This window comes from Ochotona princeps, chromosome 8, assembly GCF_030435755.1.
Source record: "Ochotona princeps isolate mOchPri1 chromosome 8, mOchPri1.hap1, whole genome shotgun sequence".
Taxonomy (NCBI): Eukaryota; Metazoa; Chordata; class Mammalia; order Lagomorpha; family Ochotonidae; genus Ochotona; species Ochotona princeps.
In genome coordinates, this window is record NC_080839.1 from 16,627,063 (window position 1) to 16,650,289 (window position 23,227).

The 23,227-nt window shown below is 47.9% G+C and overlaps 2 protein-coding genes and 1 pseudogene across 6 annotated transcripts in view; 2 read left to right on the forward strand and 1 right to left on the reverse strand.

The window, feature by feature from the left end:
* The window catches only part of USP39 (ubiquitin specific peptidase 39), a 30,337-nt gene extending 13,209 nt beyond the window's left edge, over nucleotides 1–17,128 (reverse strand). For both annotated transcript variants that reach the window (XM_058667675.1, XM_058667676.1), the window contains exons 1-7: nucleotides 16,452–17,128; nucleotides 15,578–15,647; nucleotides 13,974–14,068; nucleotides 12,782–12,918; nucleotides 10,101–10,253; nucleotides 5,871–6,096; nucleotides 3,139–3,216 (exon numbers count right to left, since the gene is read on the reverse strand). In XM_058667675.1, the coding sequence (XP_058523658.1) occupies nucleotides 3,139–3,216; nucleotides 5,871–6,096; nucleotides 10,101–10,253; nucleotides 12,782–12,918; nucleotides 13,974–14,068; nucleotides 15,578–15,647; nucleotides 16,452–16,716 (1,024 nt within the window). In that variant the 5' untranslated portion in view covers nucleotides 16,717–17,128. The remainder of the gene's footprint in view (nucleotides 1–3,138; nucleotides 3,217–5,870; nucleotides 6,097–10,100; nucleotides 10,254–12,781; nucleotides 12,919–13,973; nucleotides 14,069–15,577; nucleotides 15,648–16,451) is intronic.
* LOC118760019 (60S ribosomal protein L7-like) lies at nucleotides 10,463–11,094 on the forward strand (annotated as a pseudogene).
* On the forward strand, nucleotides 17,010–22,878 carry C8H2orf68 (chromosome 8 C2orf68 homolog). Of its 4 annotated transcripts, none has more exons than XM_004590725.4 (4): nucleotides 17,010–17,258; nucleotides 17,351–17,469; nucleotides 18,820–18,971; nucleotides 19,224–22,878. In XM_004590725.4, exons 1-4 carry the CDS (start codon nucleotides 17,152–17,154, stop codon nucleotides 19,344–19,346), a joined length of 501 nt encoding a protein of 166 aa, XP_004590782.2. In that variant the 5' UTR covers nucleotides 17,010–17,151; the 3' UTR covers nucleotides 19,347–22,878. The 4 variants fall into 4 exon arrangements, with proteins under 4 accessions (XP_004590782.2, XP_058523661.1, XP_058523663.1 ...); XM_058667678.1 differs by having other exon boundaries at nucleotides 21,117–22,878; XM_058667680.1 differs by having other exon boundaries at nucleotides 21,134–22,878.
* The last annotated feature ends 349 nt before the right edge of the window (nucleotides 22,879–23,227 follow it).

The following is a 23,227-nucleotide window of genomic DNA, read 5'->3' on the forward strand; positions in this document are numbered from 1 at the left end:
GCCAGGTGTGGAACTGGTACCTACATGGGATGTCTGTACTGCAGGTTGTGACTTTATCCACTACGCCAGATGCCAGCCCCAAACACTCAGCATTTCTTTGCTTTCGAACATTCTAAGTCCTCTGCTCATTACTGTGTGATACACAACTCATTGCTCTTAACCAGATACTCTACCATACTAAAGAACATTGAAAGTTACTATCCATATCCAGCTTTATCCCTAGGCGTATTAACCATCCTCTCTCTCTCCCCGTTCCCTTTTCAGCCTCTAGTAACTGCCATTCTATTTTCTGTTTTATTTTAATCCTAAAAACAGAATGACAGGGACCAGTGCAATAGCCTAGTGGCTAAAGCCTTGCCTTGCATCTGCATATGGGCACTGGTTCATATCCTGGCTGTTCCATTTCCCGTCCAGTTCCCTGCTTGTGGCCTGGGGAAGCAGCAGAGCACAGTCCAAAGCCTTGGGACCCTGTACCCATATGGGACACCCAGAAGAAGCTCCTGGCTTCAGATTGTACTGGCTCCAGCCACTGTGGTGACTTGGGGAGCAAATCAGCAGGTGGAAGATCTTTCTCTATCTCCTCTCTGTATATTTGCCTTTCCAATAAAAAAGTAATAATAATAAAATAAAGCTTAAAAAACAAAAACAGAATGACAGACAGACCAAAACATGGAGAAATCTCCCATCTCCCTGATGACCACAGCAGTCCAGACCTCAGTTAGGTTCTCTCACAGGGGTGGCAGGGACCCAAGTGCCTGGGCCGTCACTCGCTATCTCCCGGAGTGCACATTAGCAGAAAGCTGGATAAGAAGCACAGGGACTCGAGCACTGAAGTCATCATGTGCTGCCTCCCAGACACAACTCCTAGTGGACTGGTCAGGGCTCAAGCCAGGCACTCTGGAACACATGGTCAGTGTCCCAAGAGCCAAAAAATACATTCTGCACACTTTTTCTGAGGAGAGCTTTTTAATTTTTAGTTAAAAAGTACAGACAAACAAGTCAATAATTTTTCAGTTCACTTCCCCAAATGCCTCCAACAGTCACAGCTGGGCTGGACAGAAGCCAGGAGCCCAAAATTCAAATTCTCTCGGTGGGTAGCAGGGATCAAAGCACCTGATCTGAGTTAGCACCTGCTGCCTGGAATCAGAAATAGAACCACAGGCAAAACGGATGGCTGATCCTCTGCCTGTAGTGCCAGCATGCTGTATGGGTGGCAGTTCAAGTCCTGGCTACTCCACTTCTGATCCAGGAACCTGCTTATGGCCTAGGAAAGTAGTGGAGGATAGCCCAAGTCTTTGGGACCCCACACTTACGTGGGGAGACTTGGAAGAGGTTCCTGGCTCCTAGCTTTGGATCAGCTCAGTTCCAACTGCAGTCATTTGGGGAGTAAATTAGCAGATGGAAGAGCTCTCTTTCTCTCTCTCTTTCTCTCTCTGTAAAATATGTCTTTCAAATAAAACTAAATAAATCTTATTAAAAAAAAAAACCAGAGCAAGGACTCAAACGCAGAAACTCCAACAAACAACAGTATCCCAAGCAATGTCTTTTTTTTTTTTTAAGATTCATTTATTTTTATTGCAAAGTCAGATATACAGAGAGGAGGAGACAGAGAGGAAGATCTTCTGTCCGATGATTCACTCCCCAAGTGAGCACAATGGCTAGTGCTGCGCCGATTCGAAGCTGGGAACCTGGAACCTCCTCCGGGTCTCCCACACGGGTGCAGGGTCCCAAAGCCTGCTTTCCCAGGCCACAAGCAGGGAGCTGGTTGGGAAGTGGAGCTGCTGGGATTAGAACCGGCGCCCACATGGGATCCCGGCACGTTCAAGGTGAGGACTTTAGCTGCTAGGCCACGCCGCTGGGCTCCCCAAGCAATGTCTTAACTGATGCAGCAAAGATTCACCTCTGCTTTGAAATCAGTTTTTTTAGCTTCCACATAATTAGAGAGTATTTGTCTTCCTATATTTGACATATTTCACTTAAATTAATGTTCTCTAGGTATCCCTGCTCATTTAAAATATCATTACAGAGGGTGGGCATTTGGTCCTAGCAATCAATTTACCATTAAAGACACCTGCGTCCAACCCTAAATAAACCTGGATTTGATCCCTAGCTTCAGTCTGTGACTCCAGCTTCCCACTAATGTACTCTGGGAGACAACAACTATGCAACTAGCTGGGTTCCTGCCACCCGTATAAGAGGCTTGGATTGAGTTCCTGGCTCCTGGCTCCAGCCAATTGGCTGCTGTAGGCATCTGAGGAGCGAATCAACGGATGGACACCGTCTAATTCACTCCTCTCAAGTTAAACACACACAAACACAGACACACACACATATATATTAAAAATATAACTATTCTAACCAAAACATGGAGAAGGGTGCTATAGTTCCTTTGTTGCAGCTTAGTCCCTAGGGTCGTAGTACTTTCAAGAGGCAGGGCCTGGTGGTAAGTGTCCAGGCACAGTGAGCTGTTATAAAAGTGAGCCTGACCCTGAAGTCTCGCTGCAGCATCCTATTTCAAAGTGTGAGTCATTATCCACATACGTACTCCTGTCCTCATGGGGCCTGCACCAAAGCCCATGCCACAATCAAAAATTGGGTTGAATACAGTTCTTCTCCTTACAACATGGGTCTGCCCCAAGAATTTCATTATGGACCCACCGCAGTAGCCTGGTGACTAATGTCCTCACCTTGCATGCAGCAGAATCCCATATGGGCACTAGTTTGTACCCTGGCTGCTCCACTTCCCATCTAGCTCCCTGCTTGTGACCTGGAAAAGCAGTTGGGGACCCTGTACCTGCAAGGGAGACCTGGAAGAAGCTCCTGGCTCATGACTTCAGACTGGCACAGCTCCAGCCATTGCAGCCGCTTGGGGAGTGAACCAACAGACAGAAGATCTTTCTTTCTGTCTCTCCTTCTCTCTGTAAATCTTATGTTCCAATAAAAATAAATCTTTAAAAAAAAAAAGAATTTTATTACACATGAAAAACAGACTGACAACAGGGTCTGCGTGTAAAACAGATACCTTCCCCCTGCTCCCACATGATAAGCAGTTAACAACAAAAGAATGGAAAGTTACAAAGTTGGTTTTTTTTTTAAGAGAACAAGAAAGAGCGTCTTTGTACATGCAGTATGACTTACTCTTTTTTTTCTTCTTTGTGCCCCCAAGAGCTGAGTGCAGAGCATTCAGAAACCAAGACAGGAAGTCGACTCCATCCCCTGGGAAAAAGGAAAGGTGGAATACATTGAGGCTAGGAGTCACTCAAGGAAACCAAATTCCTGGTTTCCCTCCTTGCTTTCAGGCCACACCATCCTGACCCTGTTTATCCTCCTGTCTGACCATGGAACACTGGCACTCTTCAAGGTCAAGCTCTTACTCTCCCAATCTTTCCTCTCTCACTAGGCTCTCTAACCCACACTAGGATGTTCAATTTTCATCTCCTCTCCAAATTTGCATCTCTTTGTCCAGGGATGATCAAAACAAATAGCTAACAACTTCTCCAGAGTAAAACCAGGCTTCCTTCTTCCTTTTTCTAGCTAACAAAGATTCCTATCTTGCAGGAAGGTGAATTCTAGCAGGAAGACCGAAATGGCATTTAGAATCATCTCAAGCAAGTGGTTCCGGGAACCAGCATATGAACACTACCCCTCACCCTCAAGAATGTGTCTACGGAGCTTATATGAGCTACTTCTAGAATAGTGGCTTCTTACCCAAAAAGTCAATTTTGCTTTTATTCCCTCTTTGCTTTCTTAAGTCTCAAAAACTATAAAATGTGTTCTTAACTTCCTTTTCTGATCCCAAGGCCTCTGATACCACAGAATGGCTTTCTTGTCATTCACCTCACATACAATGCTTGTACATGAAAACCAACTATCAGAACTAGGATGCCTTTACCAATCTAAACACCAGGCAACTGATGACCTGCAGATCCCAGAGCTGAGGATGCCACATTTGTATGACAAAATAATTGTCATACCCAATGCTGTGACAGGAAAAACTGGGTAAGTTTATCTTTGTACATTCTGATTTTTTCAACAATCATGCTTCAATTTTCCAGTGTTGTCAAAAGCTGAGTGGCCCCAGCACCCGTACTTAGGCCAGGAATTATATCAAAAGCTGAGATGACATACAGAGCTGGTTCAGAAACAATGCCCCTCTGAAGATATGACACCCTAGCCAGGCTAGGCAGGCATGCAATCTGCTGGTCCTACACAGCCTGGCAGTCACCTGGTCATAGCATGGGTATACACTGGATGAACATTTTACTTCCATATTATAAACTCCTGAACACCATCAGTAATCATGCTATAACAGGAGGGGTCTTCCAAAAGTTCATGGATGATACATATTATGAAAACACAATACACAGATTTCAAGTATTTTTGTATTAAAATAAACTTACCTCTTAGTTCCACTTTTCATAAACTTTTTGAAGCTCCCTCATAGCTAAATAACATCCATTCACCTAGGAATAAATCCTGCAGCTCGATCACCATAAACTATCCATCTCAGAGTGGTATTTCCTACCCTACAATATCAAAGCCAGCCCCTGGGTCCTACTCCTTCCCTTAAGTACCCTTCAAAGCTACTACCGAACTTCTCCTTTAAGTTACTCTTCCCACAATGTTTTTTTTAAAACAAATCGAATGTCACATTTGTTTAAAAGCTTTCACAGATGCCCCCTGTCATCCAAGCACTCCTACTAACCAGGCAAGCTGGTCCCCGCCTCCAGGACTCCATTAACCCCCAGAATCCCAGGGTCCAGCTATCGGTAGCCTCCGTCTGCATCCAGTACCCATCTCTGCCCACAGCATTCTCTTTCCTGAACTGCCCATCGTCAACCTACCTCCTCTGCCTAAAACTAAGGGCTCTGTTTCCCCTCTCTGACCTGTCACCCAAATGTTCAACTGGGTCCTTGCCCTGTGCTCCCTTGCACAGTATATTCTGCTTCCCCCTAACACCGTGGGATTACCTTGGTTATTTCAATATTCATTTATTTGTTATTTCAATATTCATTTATTTGAAAGGCAGAATGAGACAGAATGAGATCTTCCATTCACTAGAATGGTTGCAAAAGCCAGGTCTGGGCCAGGTCAAAGCTAGAAGCCAAGAACTCCATCTGGGTCTCCCAAACGGGTGACGGGGGCCCCAACTACTTAGGCTGTCTTCTGCTGCTTTCCCAGAAATGTCAGCAGGAAGGTACATCAGAACCAGAGCAAATGAGACTCAAACTAGCTCTCTGACATGTGATGACCATGTGGCAAGGCAGCAGATTGCTGAACCACAGCACCAGCCCTGTGAGGTCACTTTTCTTGAAAGCTACTTTCCCTCAACTGAGAGCTCCAGGGAGAAAAAACGTCTCTCATCCCTGAGCTCTGAAATGTAGCACCATGAATAAATGTTGAAGGAACTGGTGCTGGAGCACACCAGAGGAGATCCAGCGACAAACACAAACGGTTACAGTGGCCATTTTAACCATGTGGTTGTAACACTGGGCTTGGAGAGATGACAATCTTAGTAATTCATAAAGATTCTCCTAGTGCACCAGCATTGTGGCATATCAAGCAAACCTGCAGCCTGCAATGCTAGTATCCCATATGGGTGCCAGCTCAAGCCACAGATGCTCCACTATAGACTCAGCTCCCTGCTAATGGCCAAGGGAAAGCCGCAGAGCACAGTCCAAATGTCAGGGCCCCCTGCTACCCAAGTGGGAGACCAAGAAGAAGTTTTCCTAGCAGATCTCTCTGTTGTGTGTCTCCTTTCTCTAACTCTTTCAAACAATCAGCAAAACTCATGAAAAAAATCAGCAAAAATAAATTTATTCATCAAACTAGTTCTGCTGTCAAAGCAACAGGAGCGACCTGTTTCTTACCTTGTTTGGTGATCTGAAAAGTCTTCTTGCTGCAAAGGACAACAGCCTGAAGCATCTCATGGGGAGAGACATGTGCCTTGAAATTTCGAGGGTTCCAGAGCTTTCTCATCAGCTCTCCAAAACGCTGGACCAACAAGAACATGATGTCTCCTGGAGGTCGCTTGATGTTCTTATAATTGTCTTCTTCCAGAAAGTAGTTCCGGAGAGGGGGAACATTAGATAGAGCCTGGAAATCAAGCACTCCAATTACTCCCAAGTCCTTCTGCAGAACCTCCTGGAGTCAAGCTCTTCCAGCTAAGGTTCTAATGAAACCTGTCTTGGCTTTTGCCTTAAAGAGTCAGGGACAATGGACCGTGGCAAATCCCCATCCAGGACTCACGTTACACAATATTCCTCATACTGAGTCTTAGAGGAAGCATAAGTCTATGAAAACTTTGATACTATAGGTAAAACAAAGGAATCTGTAAAAGTTACTCAAATCCTCAAGCACTCAACAACACCTCTTGTTTTTTATTTATATCTTGGACAACATTTACATTCACAAGGTGCCAAAGGCTGAAAATCCACATAGTCCTTCACCACTTTTTTTTTTTCTTAAAAGCAAAGTGAGAGACAGAGAAAGGGAGGCACAAAGAGAAAAAAGAGTACCCTGGGGTGTTTGATCAAGGATTTTGATTAAACCCTCTAACTCCGAGGTCCACTAAAAAAAATTAAAAAAGAGAAAAAAAAAAAAAAACAAAGAGAAAAAAGAGATCTTCCACCCACTGGTTCACTCCCCAAGTACTTTTTTTTTAAAACAAATTAATTTTATTTGTGTTTACATAGTTGAGATGGATGCAAGCCCATGTGAACCACAGTGCTTTTAGCAGTTAGGGTTAGACCAGGCTAAAACCAGGAATTCCACTTGGTCTCCTGCATGGATGGCAAGAAATTAAGTACTTTGGGCCTAGCGTGATAACCTAATTATTAAACCCTCACTATGCATCTGCCGGGATCCCATATGAGTGCCAGTTTGTGTCCTGGCAGCTCCACCTCCACCCAGCTCTCTGCTTGTAGCCTGAGATAGCAGTGAAGGATGGCCCAAAGCCTTGGGACCCAGCACCTGCATGGGAGACCCAGAAGAGGCTCCTGGCTCCTAGGTTTGGATTGGCTCAGCTCCACTGTTGTAGCTGCTTGGGGAGTGAATCAACGGATAGAGGATAGTCCTGTCTCTCCTTTCTCTGTATCTGGCTTTCAAATAAAAATAAAATAAATCTTTTAAAAAAGAAGAAAAAAAAAAAAAGAAGAAATCAAGTGCTTTGCCATCAAATACTGCCCCCAGGCATATTAGCAGGAAGGTAGACAGAAAACGGGGGGGGGGGGGGGGGGGGGGCCAGAACTCAATTCAGGCACTCCATTGCAACACTACACTGTAAGACTCAATCAGGTATTCAAATCACTATATCATCCATTTTAATTCCACACAAAAATAATGCTTAATTTCTTGTAATAAAACCACCTAATTATAAAGAGAAGTGAAGGCAGGAGTGAGAATACAGTCTAACGGTTAAGATACTTACGTCCTGTATCAGTGTCTGGGTTAGATTTCCAGCTGCAGGGGCCAATGTTGTAGAGTAACTGGTTAAGCTGCTGGCTATAATGCTGGCATCCCATATGGGGACTGGTTGAAATCCTGGCTGCTCCACTTCCAACACAGCTCCCTGCTAATGTGCCTGGGACAGCAGTGGAGGATGGCCTTGGGCCTCTGAATCCACACAGCAGATCTGGACGAAGCTCCTAACTCCTGGCTTTGGCATGGCCTAGCCCTGGCCATTTGTGGCCATTTGTGGCCATTTGTGGAGTGATATGACTGGTTGGAAAATGTCTTTGTCTCTACTCTCCCTCTCTCTGTACCTCTCCCTTTCAAATAAATAAATCTGTAAGGAAAAAAAAAAAAAAACCACTCCTAATGTCCAGTTCCTGACTCCAGCTTCTTGCATAGACCCGGAAGGCAGAGGTGATGGCTCAAACAGTCAGGTCGCTACCACCAGCATGGGAGACTCAGACTAAGTTCCTGGTTCCTGCCCTGGCCAAGGCCTGATTGTGTGCATGCATTTCGGAATGCACCAATAGCTGGAAGCTGTCTCTCAGAAGTAAAAAACAGAGTGTACTCTTATAAGGGAGAACAGCCCAAAGTCTTACAAAGCCAAAAACAAATTTGGCTTCACTACTCAAAAAGAAGACAAGTCCTAACAGAAAACACACACTTGGTAGTCTGAGCCCTAAAACCAAATGGAGACCACGGAACAGACCCTAAATGAAAATGCAACACACCCCAAGGTCCTCCCTGACAAGATCGTTGAGTCCTCACCAGCACTGTCACTACTGTGAGCATGTTCCTGGGGCGAGGTAACTCACTAAGAACAGAGGACAGTGTGCTCCACTGGACACAGGCAGCCCAGGCATGTCTGAGAAGGCAGCTCAGGACACAACATCACAACCAGCAGGGACTGAGAAGCCGCCCCCGACTGACCGCAGCTAATGAATCAGGGAAGAATTACAAGAAAGCTACTCTCACAAAGAGGGGAGTACAAATGATTCTTCATCCTCCACTGTATGGAGAAAGGCTGCTCTCTGACTTCATCAACACAGACAACAGGAGGGATCCTGAGAGAGGATTGAACTAGCCTTAGCCTCCGAGGGTGATCTGCTCCTCCCTACCCTTATCTAGTACAGACATAAGCTCCTGGCTCCTGGCTTCAGATCAGCTCAGCTATGCCTGCTGTAGCCACTTGGGAAGTGAATCAGCAGATGTTCTTCTCTGGCTCTCCTTCACTTTGTAAATCTGACATTCCAAAGAATAAATCTTTTTAAAAAATTTAAAAAATAAATAAATCTTAAAAAAAAAAGTTCTATAAGTCTAAGCGCTGTTCACTACTCCAGGACAAAGTATTAAGGACAAGAATATAGCTTTTACTTCATAATTTATACATTTTTAGCCAATAAGCCTGTGACTTTCCTTACAAATTTTTATTTACTTATTTATTTTAAACATTTATTTGTTTTTATTACAAAGTCAGATATACAGAGAGAGGAGGAGAGACAGAGAAGATCTTCCGTCTGATGATTCACTCCCCAAGTGAGCCACAACGGCCGGTGCTGTGCCAATCTGAAGCCAGAAACCAGGAACCTCTTCCAGGTCTCCCACGTGGGTGCAAAGTCCCAAAGCTTTGGGCCGTCCTCGACTGCTTTCCCAGGCCACAAGCAGGGAGCTGGATGAGAAGTGGAGCTGCCGGGATTAGAACCGGCACCCATATGGGATCCCAGGGCGTTCAAGGCGAGGACTTTAGCCGCTAGGCCACGCCGCCGGGCCCTATTTATTTATTTATTAAGATTTATTTATTTTTATTGTAAAGTCAGACATACACAGAGGAGCAGAGATAGAGAGCAAGATCTTTCATCCACTGATTCACTCTCCAAGCAGCCGCAATGGCCAGAACTGTGCCGATCTGAAGCCAGGAGTCAGGAGTCAGAAGTCAGGAGCCAGGAGCTCTTCCAGATCTCCCACATGGGTGCAGGGTCCCAAGGCTTTGGGCCATTCTCTACTGCTTTCCCAGGCCACAAGCAGGGAGCTGGATGGGAAGTGGAGTTGCTGGGACACAAACTGGTGTCCATATAGGATCCTGGCACGTGCAAAGCGAGGACTTTAGCCTCTAAGCTACCATGCCGGGGCAAATTTTTTAAATGGATTTTTTTCATGGTAAAATGAAAGAATGAGAATTTTTTTTATCAATACTTCCTATTTTTTCTACAGTGTGTACATAATAATAATATAATAATAATAATAAAAACATTTAGGAAAAAGGACAACTGTGGCATTCGGCTTTTCACTTTTGGTGCATAAACATGGGGAAAATAAGAAACCCAAGAGCCAACACAACCAACATCTGCATCACTGGGGGAGGAGAGGCAGTATTTAGTATGTTTTTCATTTGTTTGATGATGCATCTATTCTTTCCCTGGAAGCTCCAGAGACTAAGATCCCCCCAGAAAAAGCCTCACCACTTACAGTAGTGCCCTGAGCAGGCAGAGAATGTTCCACTCGCTACACAAAACTCAGTGGTGTCCTCAGCAGAACTTCGTGTCTGGGACCACTGACCACCCCACAGCGAGGGAGGAATTTCCTAACACTCAGGCAGTTTCCAGGTTGCTGCCCTCTCCTCCCCAGGGTTCATGGTGTCTTCATCCTACCTGCAGGACAGCGTTGGCATAATCGTTGGCCTTTATATTATTCAGCCCCACGATCCCAGGCAGGTAAGTGGTGCCATCATAGGCCCGCGACAACTTGGCTTGCTTGTCCAAGTTTGCAATTTGCTGCTTTGTGAATGTGGGCTTCAAAACATACTGCAAAACAAAAGAAAATTCTGTTGTTTGGCATTATAAACAGAACTCACAAAATGTAATTGGAATAGCAACCTCTACCACAAGTAAAAACATGTTAGTTACAAATATCTCTCCTCTTTTCTGGCTGGAACCAGGGAGGGTGCAGAAAAGGTCCCTGCTGTGCCAGAAACTGAAGAAAAAGCGGAGCAATTTTGCAGAGCCTGCGAAAGAAGTTTGCCCAGAAGATGCTCCGAAAGGCAAGAAGGAAGCTGATCTATAAGAAGGCCAGGCACCATCACAAAGACTACAGGCAGATGTACAGAAATGAAATTCGGATGGCGAGGATGGCAAGAAAAGCTGGCAACGTCTACGTCCCTGCAGAACCCAAATTGGCATTTGTCACCAGCATCAGAGGTATCAGTGGTGCGGGACCCAAAGTCCACAAGGTGCTGCAGTTTCTTTGCATTTGCCACATTTTCAATGGCACCTTTGTGAAGCTCAACAAGGCTTCCATTAACATGCTGAGGATTGTGGAACTCTATATTGTATGGGGCTACCCGAATCTAAAGTCAGTGAATGAGCTAATCTACAAGCATGGCTATGGCGAATTCAATAAGAAGTGAATTGACCTGACGGATAACACCCTGATCGCCCGTTCTCTTGGTATATACATGCTTGGAGGATCTGATTCATGAGATCTACACCGCAGGAAAACACTTCAAAGAAGCAAATAACTTCCTGTTGCCCTTCAAGTTGTCTTCTCCCTGAGGTGGGATGAAGAAAAAGACCACCCATTGTGTAGAGGGTGGAGACTGGCAACAGGGAAGACCAGATCAACAGGCTTATTAGAAGGATGAACTGAGGTGCTTGTTCTGATATCTTTATAATCTGCTCAGATATTAAATAGCAACTTCACTGAGATTGGGAAAAAGTCTCACCTCATGGCTAAATAGGTCCCTAAGAAAGAAAGGACCATGGAGTACATCCTCCCCTCATTATTGAGCTACAAGGGGATCTCTTCGTTGCTTTTAAAGAGTCATTTATTTATCTGAAAGGCAGAGTTTGAGAAAGATAACTAGATACATCTTTCATCCTTTGGCTCATTCCCCACAATTCCAGAGATGAGCCAGGCCAAAGCTAGAAGTCTAGAACTCCATCTGGGTCTCCTACATGAACACCATGGGGAAGGATCCCAGTAGCAGGAAGTTGAATCAGACTTGAAGCAGGTAGGACTTGAACTGGTGCCCATACGGGATGCCAGAAGTGCAGGTGGTACCTTAACATGCTGTATCACAAAGTCAGCCCCAGGATCTCTAGGTTTAACTCCAAATTACTTAGTCTTTCTTCAGACCTCACATGTGGTCTACTTATGAAAGGAGACTGCTAGAAACTGCAGGATGCTCAAGTTTCCACAAACTGCATGTTTCAGGCAAACCCCACCCAGAGCAACACATGTACCTGGCTCACAGCAGGCAAACCTCCTCCCCAGCACTATGGTCTCCAGGACTCCCTGGGGCTAGAGGAGCAAGATCACAATCCTCCCAGTCCCCATGTGACCAGAGCCATCGAGCCAGACTATACAAAGGCCATGATGAACTATGAATATCTGCATTTACTTATTCATTTCTCCCTCTGCAAGTACTGTCTCTAACTACCAGGCCTATAAAACTCTAAAAATAGTACACACGAAAGCTCAAAGTCTCAGAACACTAAGTTTTCCTTAACAATAAGCAGGACGCTCAGCATCATCAATATGCACCACTTTCCTGTCACTGGGGAAACTTGGTGCACCTACATCCATAAGGGAGTGCCACTGAAAATCAGCTTCCTGTTAATTATATCTTGGAAGACAGCAGATGATGGCCTTGCCCACCTCTGGCTGCTTTGGGCATCTGGAGAATGAGCCAGTGGATGGAAGATCTCTCTCTGCCTTTCAAATAAAATAACAATGATAAAATTTTTTAAATCTTGGGCCCAGCATGATAGCTCAGTGGCTAAATCCTCACCTTACATCCACTGGGATCCCATATGGGTGCTGGTTCATATCCCAGCTGCTCCACTTCCCATCCAGCTCCCTGCTTGTGGCCTGGGAAAATAGCAGAGGATGGCCAAAAGACTTGGCACCCTGCACCCATGTGGGAGACCCAGAAGAAGCTTCTGGCTTCAGATCAGCTCAGCACCAGCTGTTGGGGCCACTTGGGGAGTAAAGTAACTCGGGGAGTGTACTGCACACAGATCTTTCTGTCTCTTCTCTCTGTAAATCTCGCTTTCCAATAAAAATAATCTTAAACAAACAAAAAACAAGATTTTTAAAATCCTCAAAACAACAACAGCAGTAGCACCTATTAAAAGGAGCCACAGTTCTTCAGTCCTAGCCCTCAACGATGCACATCACAAACTACAGTTACGAACTCTGACTCTATTCACTTTTGTTGGCTCTTCCCAGGAAGTAGCCTCTCAGGTGCACAGGGCCTGCGTGTTCTCCCCTGGTCTCAGGTGACAGCTCCCACATCAACTGGACCCAACCAGCCCCCCGACCCCGGACGTACCGTAATATCCTCCAGCGAGGAATCGATGATCTCATAGTTATCTGGCAGGCAGTAAAACTTGAGTGTATGGAGGTTAAGGAAGACATGGTGGCTGAACTGGACGCTATGAATGTAAGCGTGAGACTTTAAACCCCGGCCTGTGTGGAAGGGAAAAGGCTGTGAGATAAGGGCAGATCCTAAAGGGGCATGAAGCAGGTTTGTTTCCTCTTTCATCACCCTGTACTACAACATGCTAAGTTTGGCAAAAACAAAGCATTCTGCAATTCATAATATAACTCCCAAACTTCTCACATCACAAAAATTAGCAAGAAAGATTAGTACAGTATTTACTTTATCCCTACACAGCACAGGACAGTAGTTTATTAGAAACTAACTTCAAAATGGAAAATGCACATATGAGTTCACATACATACAAGTTAATTTCATATATGCCAGAAATTAGGTAATGTGTGTGATATAAAATATGCACGCAAACACACAAGCACGCATACATATCCTGGGAGACTCCATTATCCCTTAGTCCTGGGTCCCCAACTGTCCACATTAGCCAATCTGCACCTGTGGACTACCCTCACTCACAATGGAACTCCGAGACCCTCCCCACTTCACCCATTCACATTCTCCAAGTCCAGTTCAAGCTCCACCTTACTTCCTCTGTAAACTAACAGTGATCTTTGCATACTTTCCACTGTCCTTATTTTTACTCATTGTGACACAATCTAGCAGAAACCTTTGTGGTTGTGCAGCATGCAATGACTGTTATATGAGTCAACCCTGACTCCTTATAACAGGGGGGAATGTAGTTTGCATCTCTTTCAAATCCTTCACAACACCATGTATACAGCATTGGTCAGAATGAGCTGAATAAATCAAAAAAGCCACTAAAAAGTCCTTAGAGCAAATGGAGTTGAGTATAGCAACAGCAGATACTCAGAAAGCCAGAACTTTTGAAAGCACAATCTTTCACACAACTCATTCTTTCTCCCTTTCAGATTCTGACCGGAGAACCACCTGTTACTATTCTAAGAGTATGCCAATTTTCGGAAAACAAAGACAGGAATTACTACACAGGACTCCTGAGAACAACTGATATTATTTCAAAATACACTCACAGCACACACACAAACCGCACTTTAGCAGAACTGCAACAAGCTCTGAACACTTCATTTTAGAATTGATAACATTTATTTACCCTGAAAGTACTTGCCACACACCAGACAGGCATATGCATTGATATGTGACAGGGAAATGGAGCACAGTTTCTCGAAGTCAAAGTCTAGCACACTCCTATAAAAACCAAGGAGAACAACAACAAAAATTAGAGCTGGATGTCTGGAAAGGTGCCCAAGTGACCCAGTGTTAGCTCCATGTTCCACAGTGTCACACATCATCATTCAGAGAATGCCTTAACAGCTGTGACTAAACAGTGGGGAACGCTAACCATCCCCTACTTCCCACTACAGTGTCAAGGGGTTTCTACCAAACACACAGGCCCACAATCCTCTCTCATCACTAATTTTTCTTAATTTATTTATGTTCTGGGCCTGGCACAATAGTCTAGTGGCTAAATCCTCGCCTTTCATGCGCTGGAATCCCAAATGGGGGCCGATTTGTATACAGGATGGCCCACTTCCCATCCAGCTTCCTGCTTGTGGCCTGGGAAAGCAGTCGAGGACAGCGCAAAGCCTTGGGACCCTGAACCCGCAGGGCAGAACCAGAAGAAGCTCCTGGCTCCGGATTTAGATTGGCTCAGTTTCAGCCATTGTGGCCATTCCAGGAGTGAACCAATAAGATCATTCTCTCTGTCTCTCCTCTCTGTAAATCTGCCTTTCTGATAAAAAAGGCAATGCTAAACAAACAGAGCAAAAGACAGAGAGAAAAGCATTTCATCTGCTGCTTTACTCACTGAAGCTGTGCCAGGCTGAAGCCAGGAGCCTGGAATTTCTCCCAGGCCACCCACATGAGTGCAGAGACCCAAGAAGTTGGTCCACCCATCTCTGCTGCTTTCCCAGGTACATTCACAGGGAGCTGGATCAGAACTGGAGCAACCAAGTGTCCAACTAGCATCCATAATAGGATACCAGCAATACAGGTTATGGCTTAACCAGTTATACTACTATGCTGGCCCCACAGGGAATTTCTATACAAATTCCATTGTTTTATAAATAAGTCGAAACTTGCCATTTTAACCATCTCTTTTTTTTTTAAAGATTTATTTATTTTTATTACAAAGTCAGATATACAGAGAGGAGGAGAGACAGAGAGGAAGATCTTCCGTCCGATGATTCACTCCCCAAGTGAGTCGCAACAGCCGGTGCTGCGCCGATCCGAAGCCAGGAACCTGGAACCTCTCCCTGGTCTCCCACGCGGGTGCAGTGTCCCAATGCATTGGGCCGTCCTCGACTGCTTTCCCAGGCCACAAACAGGGAGCTGGATGGGAAGTGGAGCTGCCGGGATTAGAACTGGCGCCCATATGGGATCCCGGTGCGTTCAAGGCGAGGACTTTAGCCGTTAGGCCACGCCGCCGGGCCCCATTTTAACCATTTCTTAATCCCTATTTATCTGAGAGGCAGAGAGACAAAGATCCCTCCACCGGCTCATTTCCCATGCGTTCACAGCAGTCACCCCTGGGCCAGCCAAAGTTGGGAGCTGGAAACTCAATCTGGTTCCTCCACACGGGCGCCAGGGTCCAGCCGCCTGAGCCATCACTGCTGCCTCCTGGGGCCTACACTGGCATGAACCCAGCCTGACTCCTCCCCTGCTTTGCGGTCCTTCTGGCATCTCTCGCTCACTGACCTGTTAATGGTGTCCAGGTAAGGGCAGTGGCGGCTCCTCCGGTCCTCGGAATCCACGCGGCCATTCTTCGCTGAAAGGAAAATCACCAGAAGCTCTGAGAACGAGCAAGCAGGCCCAAGACACAGCTGAGGACCCAGAGAACGGTGAACAACCAGTCTAGAGGAGTTCCCAGTTAGGACACACTCCTCTGAGAGAGCAACAACACAGCCGATAATAATCATAATGTCTACTGGGGGGACAAGCCACAAACCAAGAGAAAATACACAGGTGACATATAAACAAAGGACTCTTTCATCTATTACATAAAGAAATTTCACAGGGTAACAGAATCATGAAATGACGAATAAATACAACGGGTAAGAACAATTTCAAGAAGAGTATCCTATACGTTAACGCCCTTGAATCTGACACTCAGCAGGAACCCTGAGGGTCCTCTGGCTTTAACCTCTCTGCAAGCTGAACAAGTAGCTCGCTTGATGGAGGACACCCAACTCCTGGGACTGAAACAACGCACAGTCTCGCAGTAACAGCAGTGGCTGAGACATAAGCTCTCACAAAGAGCGGAATTCGGAGTCAGGAGATGCCAAGTCCTTTACGAGGGACTGTGTGTGGGCCCCCAATCTGTGCTCTATAGGGAAACTCCAGCTCGGGGTTCCCTGACCGCACCCTAAGAGCATCACCCGTGCCAGCCCAGCCTGGGGTCGCGCAGAGCACTGTCAGGGCTGACGTGAACACTGCCTCACGTGAAAACGTTAAACCCTCGGGCCCGCCGCACGCTCGGCGTCCTCCGTCCTCCCCGCACCCAGGTGGGCACGTCAGCCCAGGGTCCCGAAGAACCAGAAGGAAGGCGGCGCCCCGGCCGGGCCTCGCGCACCTCGCACCTCCCGCTCGGGCTCCGAGTCGTCGTCGGCCTCGCGCTCCCTCTTGACGCGCACGGCGGGGACGGCGGCCGGGGCCTCGCGCGCGCTCGCCGCCTCGACCTCGCGCTTCACACGCCCCGGGCTGCCCCGGGCACTGGCCGCCTCGGGCTCCCGTTCCCGATCCCGCTCTCGCTTGACGCGACTCGAGCTGCTCCGGGACTCGGACTCGCGCTTCCCGCGGGTGGAACCGCGAGACTCCCGCTTGGCCCGGGAGGACATGGCCACTGCCGGCCGCGGCGCCACAGCGCAGGCGCACAGGCACGCTCGCAGTGCGCGGCGCGCAGCCAATCAGGAGCCGAGCTGGCGGAGCGCGCTACGAGTCGCCGGCAGGGACAAACGGAACCAACGGTGACGGTGGGCGGGGCCGCCGCCGTCCAGCTCGGGGCACGCGGCTGCTCAGCAGAAACAGTGCCGTTAGTGAGAGTTCGCAGATGAGTTTTATGTGCCAACTGTCCGCAGAAGCTCTCGTTTCCTTCCAGTAATAATAGAAAAAGCCCCGCCCTCACCCGGTCTGCGCGGCGAACCGGGCGCGTCCCGCCAGCCCGCCCGCGAGCCGGAAGTCAGGCGTCACGGACGGAAGCTGAGCGAAGGGTGTCCCCCGGCCGGTGGGCTGCCGTTGGGCCCGTTGAGGTGGCGGCGAACCCAGGGTTCCGGATGGAGGCAGCCCGGGGTCCCGGGCCCAGGCTGTGCTGCAAGCCCGGTGGGCGGCTGGACATGAGCCACGGCTTCGTGCACCACATCCGACGGAACCAGATCGCCCGGTACCTCCCCGCCCCTCGCCGCCGCCGCTGCCCGTGGCCTGGGCCGGGCACGGCCGGCCGGCGGTCCCTGACTCCCGCCTGGCTCCCCGCAGGGACGACTACGACAAGAAGGTGAAGCAGGCGGCCAAGGAGAAGGTGAGGAGGCGGCACACGCCCGCGCCGACGCGGCCCCGCAAGCCCGACCTGCAGGTGTACCTGCCGCGACACCGAGGTGAGGCCACCAGCCCCACCCACGTGGCTCCTCCCCCGATGCAGCAGGGGCTCAGCTCAGCTCACCCACCTCCTTCATCGCTCATTCTCCCCGGGGACTGGGAAGGGCTCCAGGCCCCGCAGCTAAGCATCGCTTGGTACCTGGGTGCCCAAGGAGTTGTCTGCCATGCTGGACTGCCCCACCTAGTAGTGGGGTTAAAACCTGGCCCCACTGTGAGCGACCAGCACCCACGTGGAGCATTAACCCAGCAACTGATCTTTTCCCCCAGCTTCCCTGCCACTCAGACCGCATAGGACGCTGACACTGCCCAGCATTAAAGTGCTCTCAGTTCTTCCCTATACTTCACCATGAGAGTTAAATTAAAAAAAGAAGATTGGACTCGGGCTCAATGGCTAAATCCTCACCTTGCAAGCACCTGCATGGGTGTCAATTTGTGTCCCAGCTGTCCTGTTTCCCATCCAGTTCCCTGCTTGTGGCCTAGGAAAGCAATGGAGGATGACCCAAAGCCTTGGGACCCTGCACCCATGTAAGAGACCCAATGGAAGCTCCTGGCTACAGATCAGATCAGGTCCAGCAGTTGCAACCAGCAGATGGAGGATATTTCTCTCTGTTTTGCCTTTTCTCCTTCTCTGCCTTTCCAATTAAAATGGATGAATCTTAAAAACATATATGTATACATTTGATACAGTTAATAAACCAGCATTGGTCAAATACAAAAAAAAAATGTATAAATTTATTTTTATTTGAAAACCAAATTTGCAGAGAGACAGACAGATCTTCCCATCCAGATGGCCACAGTGGCTGTAGCTGGGCTCATCTGAAGCCATGAATCCCGAGCTTCTCCCAGGTCACCCACATGGGAGCAGGGGCCCAAGGGCTTGGACCATCTTCCACTCCTTTCCCAGGCCATATGCAGGAAGCTGAATTGGAAGTGGAGCAGCTGAGACTTGAGGCGGCACCCATATGGGATGCTGGTGCAGAGGATTAGCTAATGGAGCCATTGTACCATGCTGAGAATTATTTCTGTGTCAGTGTCAAGCAGTGGGTAAATGATGTGGCCAAGAGCTCTGTCAGTCGATGGCAGAGCTCTGCTCCCCTTCTGGAACCTTCCAGTCCCTGTTTGCCCAACACATGAGCCTTGTGTACCTACCCAGTGACAGGACTGTGCTGGCTCCAGGCAGGGACTCCAAAATCAATAAAAATGACAGGTAGCATGTGTGCGTGAAAACACACACACAATGTTCCAAAGAAGGTTGGGTGCTTCCTTTCTGGGTGCACTTTTCCAGCATCTTCTCTGTGGGCAAGGGCTTCAGCAGCATCCCCTTCTCTCCTTCTGGTTCATCCTTCCAGATGGCTCTACCCGCCCAGGCAAACCAGACCCTGAGGAGTCCAGTGACAGTAGCAGCAGTGGTGGTTCTGAACCGGAGCCTGCTGGCCACCAGCTCTTCTGCCTGGAGTACGAGGCAGACAGTGGCGAGGTCACGTCAGTGATTGTGTATCAGGTATGCACTGTGCAAAGAGCTGCAGCCAGGGCCCATGGCACAGCAGTTCTCAGAGGGGCCAGGACAGGGGGGCCTATGGGCCCCAGATGAGAGTCCCTGTTAGTAACAGGGAACATCTGAGAAAGGACAGAAACTGGCACAAAGCCTTGAGCCAAGCAGAGTTCTGTACAGAAAAGTATTGTCCAGGGAACAGGGCAGGTCGTCTTTCTCAAAAGTGCACAGGCCCTGAGCTTGCTGACTTCCTCCACCTAGGATGATGACCCGGGAAGGGTGAGCGAGGAGGTGTCCGCCCACACGCCTCTGGATCCGCCCATGCGAGAAGCCCTCAAGTTGAGGGTCCAAGAGGAGATCTCCAAACGCCAGAACCGCCACTGACCAGCTTGAAAGCATTCTTTGCAGGCGGGATTCCCAGCCTTGAAAGAATTCTGCCCCAGGAGTTCAGCGCCAGGCTGCTTGATCTTGACACTGCCGGAGCTGCTGCTTGCTGCTGCATCCATGGAGGCCTGCTCCCCCACAGCCATTTCCTGTGCTGGCCTCTGTGCCGGCCTTGTGATCTGGAATTTATTTATTTTATTTTATTTTCTTGGAAGGGGGAGTGTTGAACATGGCTCTCTTGCTGTTCTGGAAGCACAGACTTGAGAAGCAGGGTTTAGGAAGACCTAAGCTGTCCTGCTGCTTTGTCACTGGGCCCACATGCCTGGCTGCTCTGTGTTCCACCCAGCACCCTGAGCCTTGTTTGTTATTTTTTGATTGTTTTTCTTTGTTGGTGCTCACTTCCACCCACGTGTCCTCAGGCTTTTTTTTTTTTTAAGCTTTATTCCTTTGTTCTTCCTTTCCTTCACCGCTTTGCCTTAGGCCAAATCTCTCCCCACCCCTTCAAAGGGACTGAGCACCTCCAGCTGCTCCAGACTTTGGAGGTGGGGGAGTTGATGGTGATCTGCCTTTCTCACAAGTTCTCTAAGTAATTCTGACACTAGGATAAAGTGGAAGACCTTCATTCTTGAAAGCTGCTCCCAAGCATGCCTCCCTTCCCGGCTCCCACCACCACCACTTCCCTCTGTATCCCATGGCTTTCTGAAACAGCTTGCATGCTCCACTGCTTTGTACTGTCAGATAGGAGACCTAGAAAGATCCTGGTGCTAACCCACAAGGATTTCTTGCAGCAGAACCAATCTGAGGCTGCAGGATTCCTGCTGTGAATAGATTGACCACTAACAGAGAATTAGCAAAGCAAGCTTGCTTGAAGCTAACTCTGCAAGTGTGACTTAAAAGTCTGGCCCCTAAGTACCAAGGGAAACCCAACATCAGCAATAATTGCCTGTTTGGGGCCAGAGTTACAGGGAGGGTTGCTAAACAAGCTCTGCTCTGCCTCTTCTCCCTGTCCCATGCCCATCTGCCGCCCTCTTTCTCCCACACTACCTCTCAAGGATACACCCAAGGTGGCTTCCAAAAGTTCATGGGAAATGGAACTGAAAGGTAGTGTGGATGGTCTGAACTTCTTGAAGCCCCTGGTGTATATGTAACAGATCCTTCAAGAGCCCCAGGACAGCACTGCCGTTACCTAGGGAACATCTCTTCTACCGCAGGGTTAGATTAAGGTCTGAAGTCCACAAGATGCCGAGTACACCAAAGTTCCAAGGCAACTTGAGTTTGCCAGCAAATCAGCCTGACCTCAGCAGCTTGAAATGGACCTCTGAGCCCCAGAACTTCCTGAAGCCAAAGGCGTTTCTGCCCCCATGTCAAGATTCTGCACATCAGTTCGTCTGTCCCATGGCAACAGCTTTTTGCTCGAAGGACACCTGAGGGAACTGTGGGTTTGTAATCCAAACCCCCACAGATCATCTCAGAACAGGGCAAGGTAGCTACCTCCACCACACCATGACAGTAACAAAACACTGAGCTGTACCTTGCGGTACCCAGGAACACTGCGACAGTACAAGAGGCGGATTGCTTAGAAGGGCCTGGCTGTGAAAGCAGCCAGGGACCAGAGTACTCCCGACCCAAGGTTTTGCTGGGAGCTGCCCAAGGTTAAGTGCCTTAAACTGCCAGTCCTGGGCTCAGGTCTGCTTTCACAGGAGAAAGTCCCTTCCCTCTACTTATGCAACTGGCTACAAGTGCCTTATGTTAACTGCCCTCCTGGGTCAGGGCTATTCTCCCCACAGGTTACAGGACCAGTCACTTCAAGTCCGCCGGTTCTTCAATAGATCCTGTGGCTTGGCACATGGGATTTCACTGGAATCCTGTGACTGCTCAGTCTGGAGATTCTTTCTGTGTGCATCTCACAACTGGATTGCATGTTACACAGTTTTTGTATAACCCAGGTGTTTGGGGGACATGGTACCTGAGATTTCTAAACTTCTTTTCCTGTTTTGTGTGCAGGGACATTTGTGGTGTTTGCACAGTGCATCCTTCCATTTGTTTGTGAAGGGATCCTCAGAGACCCTTCCAGGTGCAGGCATACAAACTCCTTGCCTCACGACTTGGTTTTGCTGAAACTCTTGGTTTACCAAGTGTATGTGACACATTTTCCACCATGCAAGTATTCTAATCTGTGTAGCATGACTCTAAAGCACTAACAGCCAGGACTGGACTGTTAACCTATTGTGTATTGTCAACTCCCCTTCCCCCCACTGGGAGTCCAAAATGGTACTATCTCATCTAATCACCAGATCTGCCTCTGAAAGTCCTCCACATGTTAAAAATCGGTGATTTGCCAGCCAGGAGTGTGTCTCAGGACTGACCTGTGTTGAGTGGGGCATCACTTATGGATGCCACTGTTATGCCAGACTGTTTCAGAAGCAGTGCTCTTTTGATTAGATAGGTTCTTGGCTGTCTTTAAAAAAATGTTCTCATAGGCATGTTTCTTGCCATTTAGTATGCAGTGTTAATTCTTAACTGAAGGTAAGCCTGGATTTAAGGCTTTGTGTTTCCTGGGCCAGCAGGTCATGTCATGGGTGCAAGGAACCTGGGCTTGCAGGGGCTTTGGGCTGTGCAAGAGTAAACATTAAAACTTGAGTTGCAGCCAGTTGGCAAACATAGAAGTCTTTGAAGAATGTAACACAAGCAGGGAAAGGAATTATGCAGTTGTGTTTTTTGTTTGTTTGTTTGTTTGTTTTTTTTTTCCCAAAATTGTATTATGGAACTGGAGCTAGGGGTTGAAAGTTGAGACCACATGTTAATGATGGGACGTAGGCATCCCAGCCACTGGGCCAATCACCTTTCTCTAGAAAGCTTTTTGTACCCATTGAGAGTTGGCACCTCTGTAGACCTGCTAGCCAGTAGGCCTGTGTGCGTGGGCAATTACAGGTACATTTTCTGTGGAAAGGATGCTCATCTCTATGGGCCACTCCATGGAGGGGCATTACCGACTGGAAATTAGCCCAGGTGAAAGCACTTGGAGTAGGCATCCAACCTCCATGCGTTCGGCAGGATCCAGTCATGACAAGTGAATAGACCCCCAGCTAGCTCACAAATTCAAGTGGAACCTTTATATGCAGCAAGAGCAATAGGACAGATTATTTCCCTACCTCTGAGCAAGCTGCCTTTTTGTAGAACCATGGAATGTTGGCAGTTAATTAAAACATCTTAAATCCTCTGATGGAGTTCCTGCCCTGTCCTCAACCAGTGAGCTGCTGAGGAGCCATAGGCACCCACCCCAGATTTCCCCAGGAGTTGGAGTGAATGCCGAGTGACCACTCTGCTGCCTTCTCTCAGAAGCAGTGGAGGAAGACCACTGTGCCTGTGTTAAATGTATGCAAAGCCACATCTCTTGTTTCTTCATTTTTCAATGTTTCTGTTGCGTGGATTAATAAAACTAAATGTGCAGATTATGTGACTAGGCCAAGAAGTAAAGGTTCTTTTCAAGTACAGTATTTTTTTAACCAATAAATGTGCTATTTTTACAGCACTGTTTTTGCCAAGAGTTGTGAAATCACTTAAGTACATGGGGGATTGGAGATAAAATACCTGCCCTAAAGTCAACACACCACAGCATCAGCACTGAAAATCTCATCTCCCCTTGCATTCAAGAACGGTCCTGTTTGGAATGTACTGGCTGAACTCGGGAAGTATTCAAGTTGTGAAGGGCTTTTAACATTTGGTTCTGCTTAAGCGGTGCAGGACTCTTCCCTACTGGGGACCCATGAGGAGCCCTTCTGTTCTAGGGAGCTCTGTCTTGGTTCTATTTAAGGGATCAGATCGTCAGAGTAAGCCAACGCCAGCTCTGGGGCGCTGATGCCTTGCCCATCACGTTAGAA

Bases quoted from the DNA above. Each gene is read 5' to 3' on its own strand.
- C8H2orf68 (XM_058667678.1), top strand. From the start codon at position 17,152: ATGGAGGCAGCCCGGGGTCCCGGGCCCAGGCTGTGCTGCAAGCCCGGT. The intron at 17,259-17,350 runs GTACCTCCCCGC...GGCTCCCCGCAG, and splicing joins CGACGGAACCAGATCGCCCG to GGACGACTACGACAAGAAGG. The intron at 18,972-21,116 runs GTATGCACTGTG...CTCCTGGGTCAG, and splicing joins CGTCAGTGATTGTGTATCAG to GGCTATTCTCCCCACAGGTT.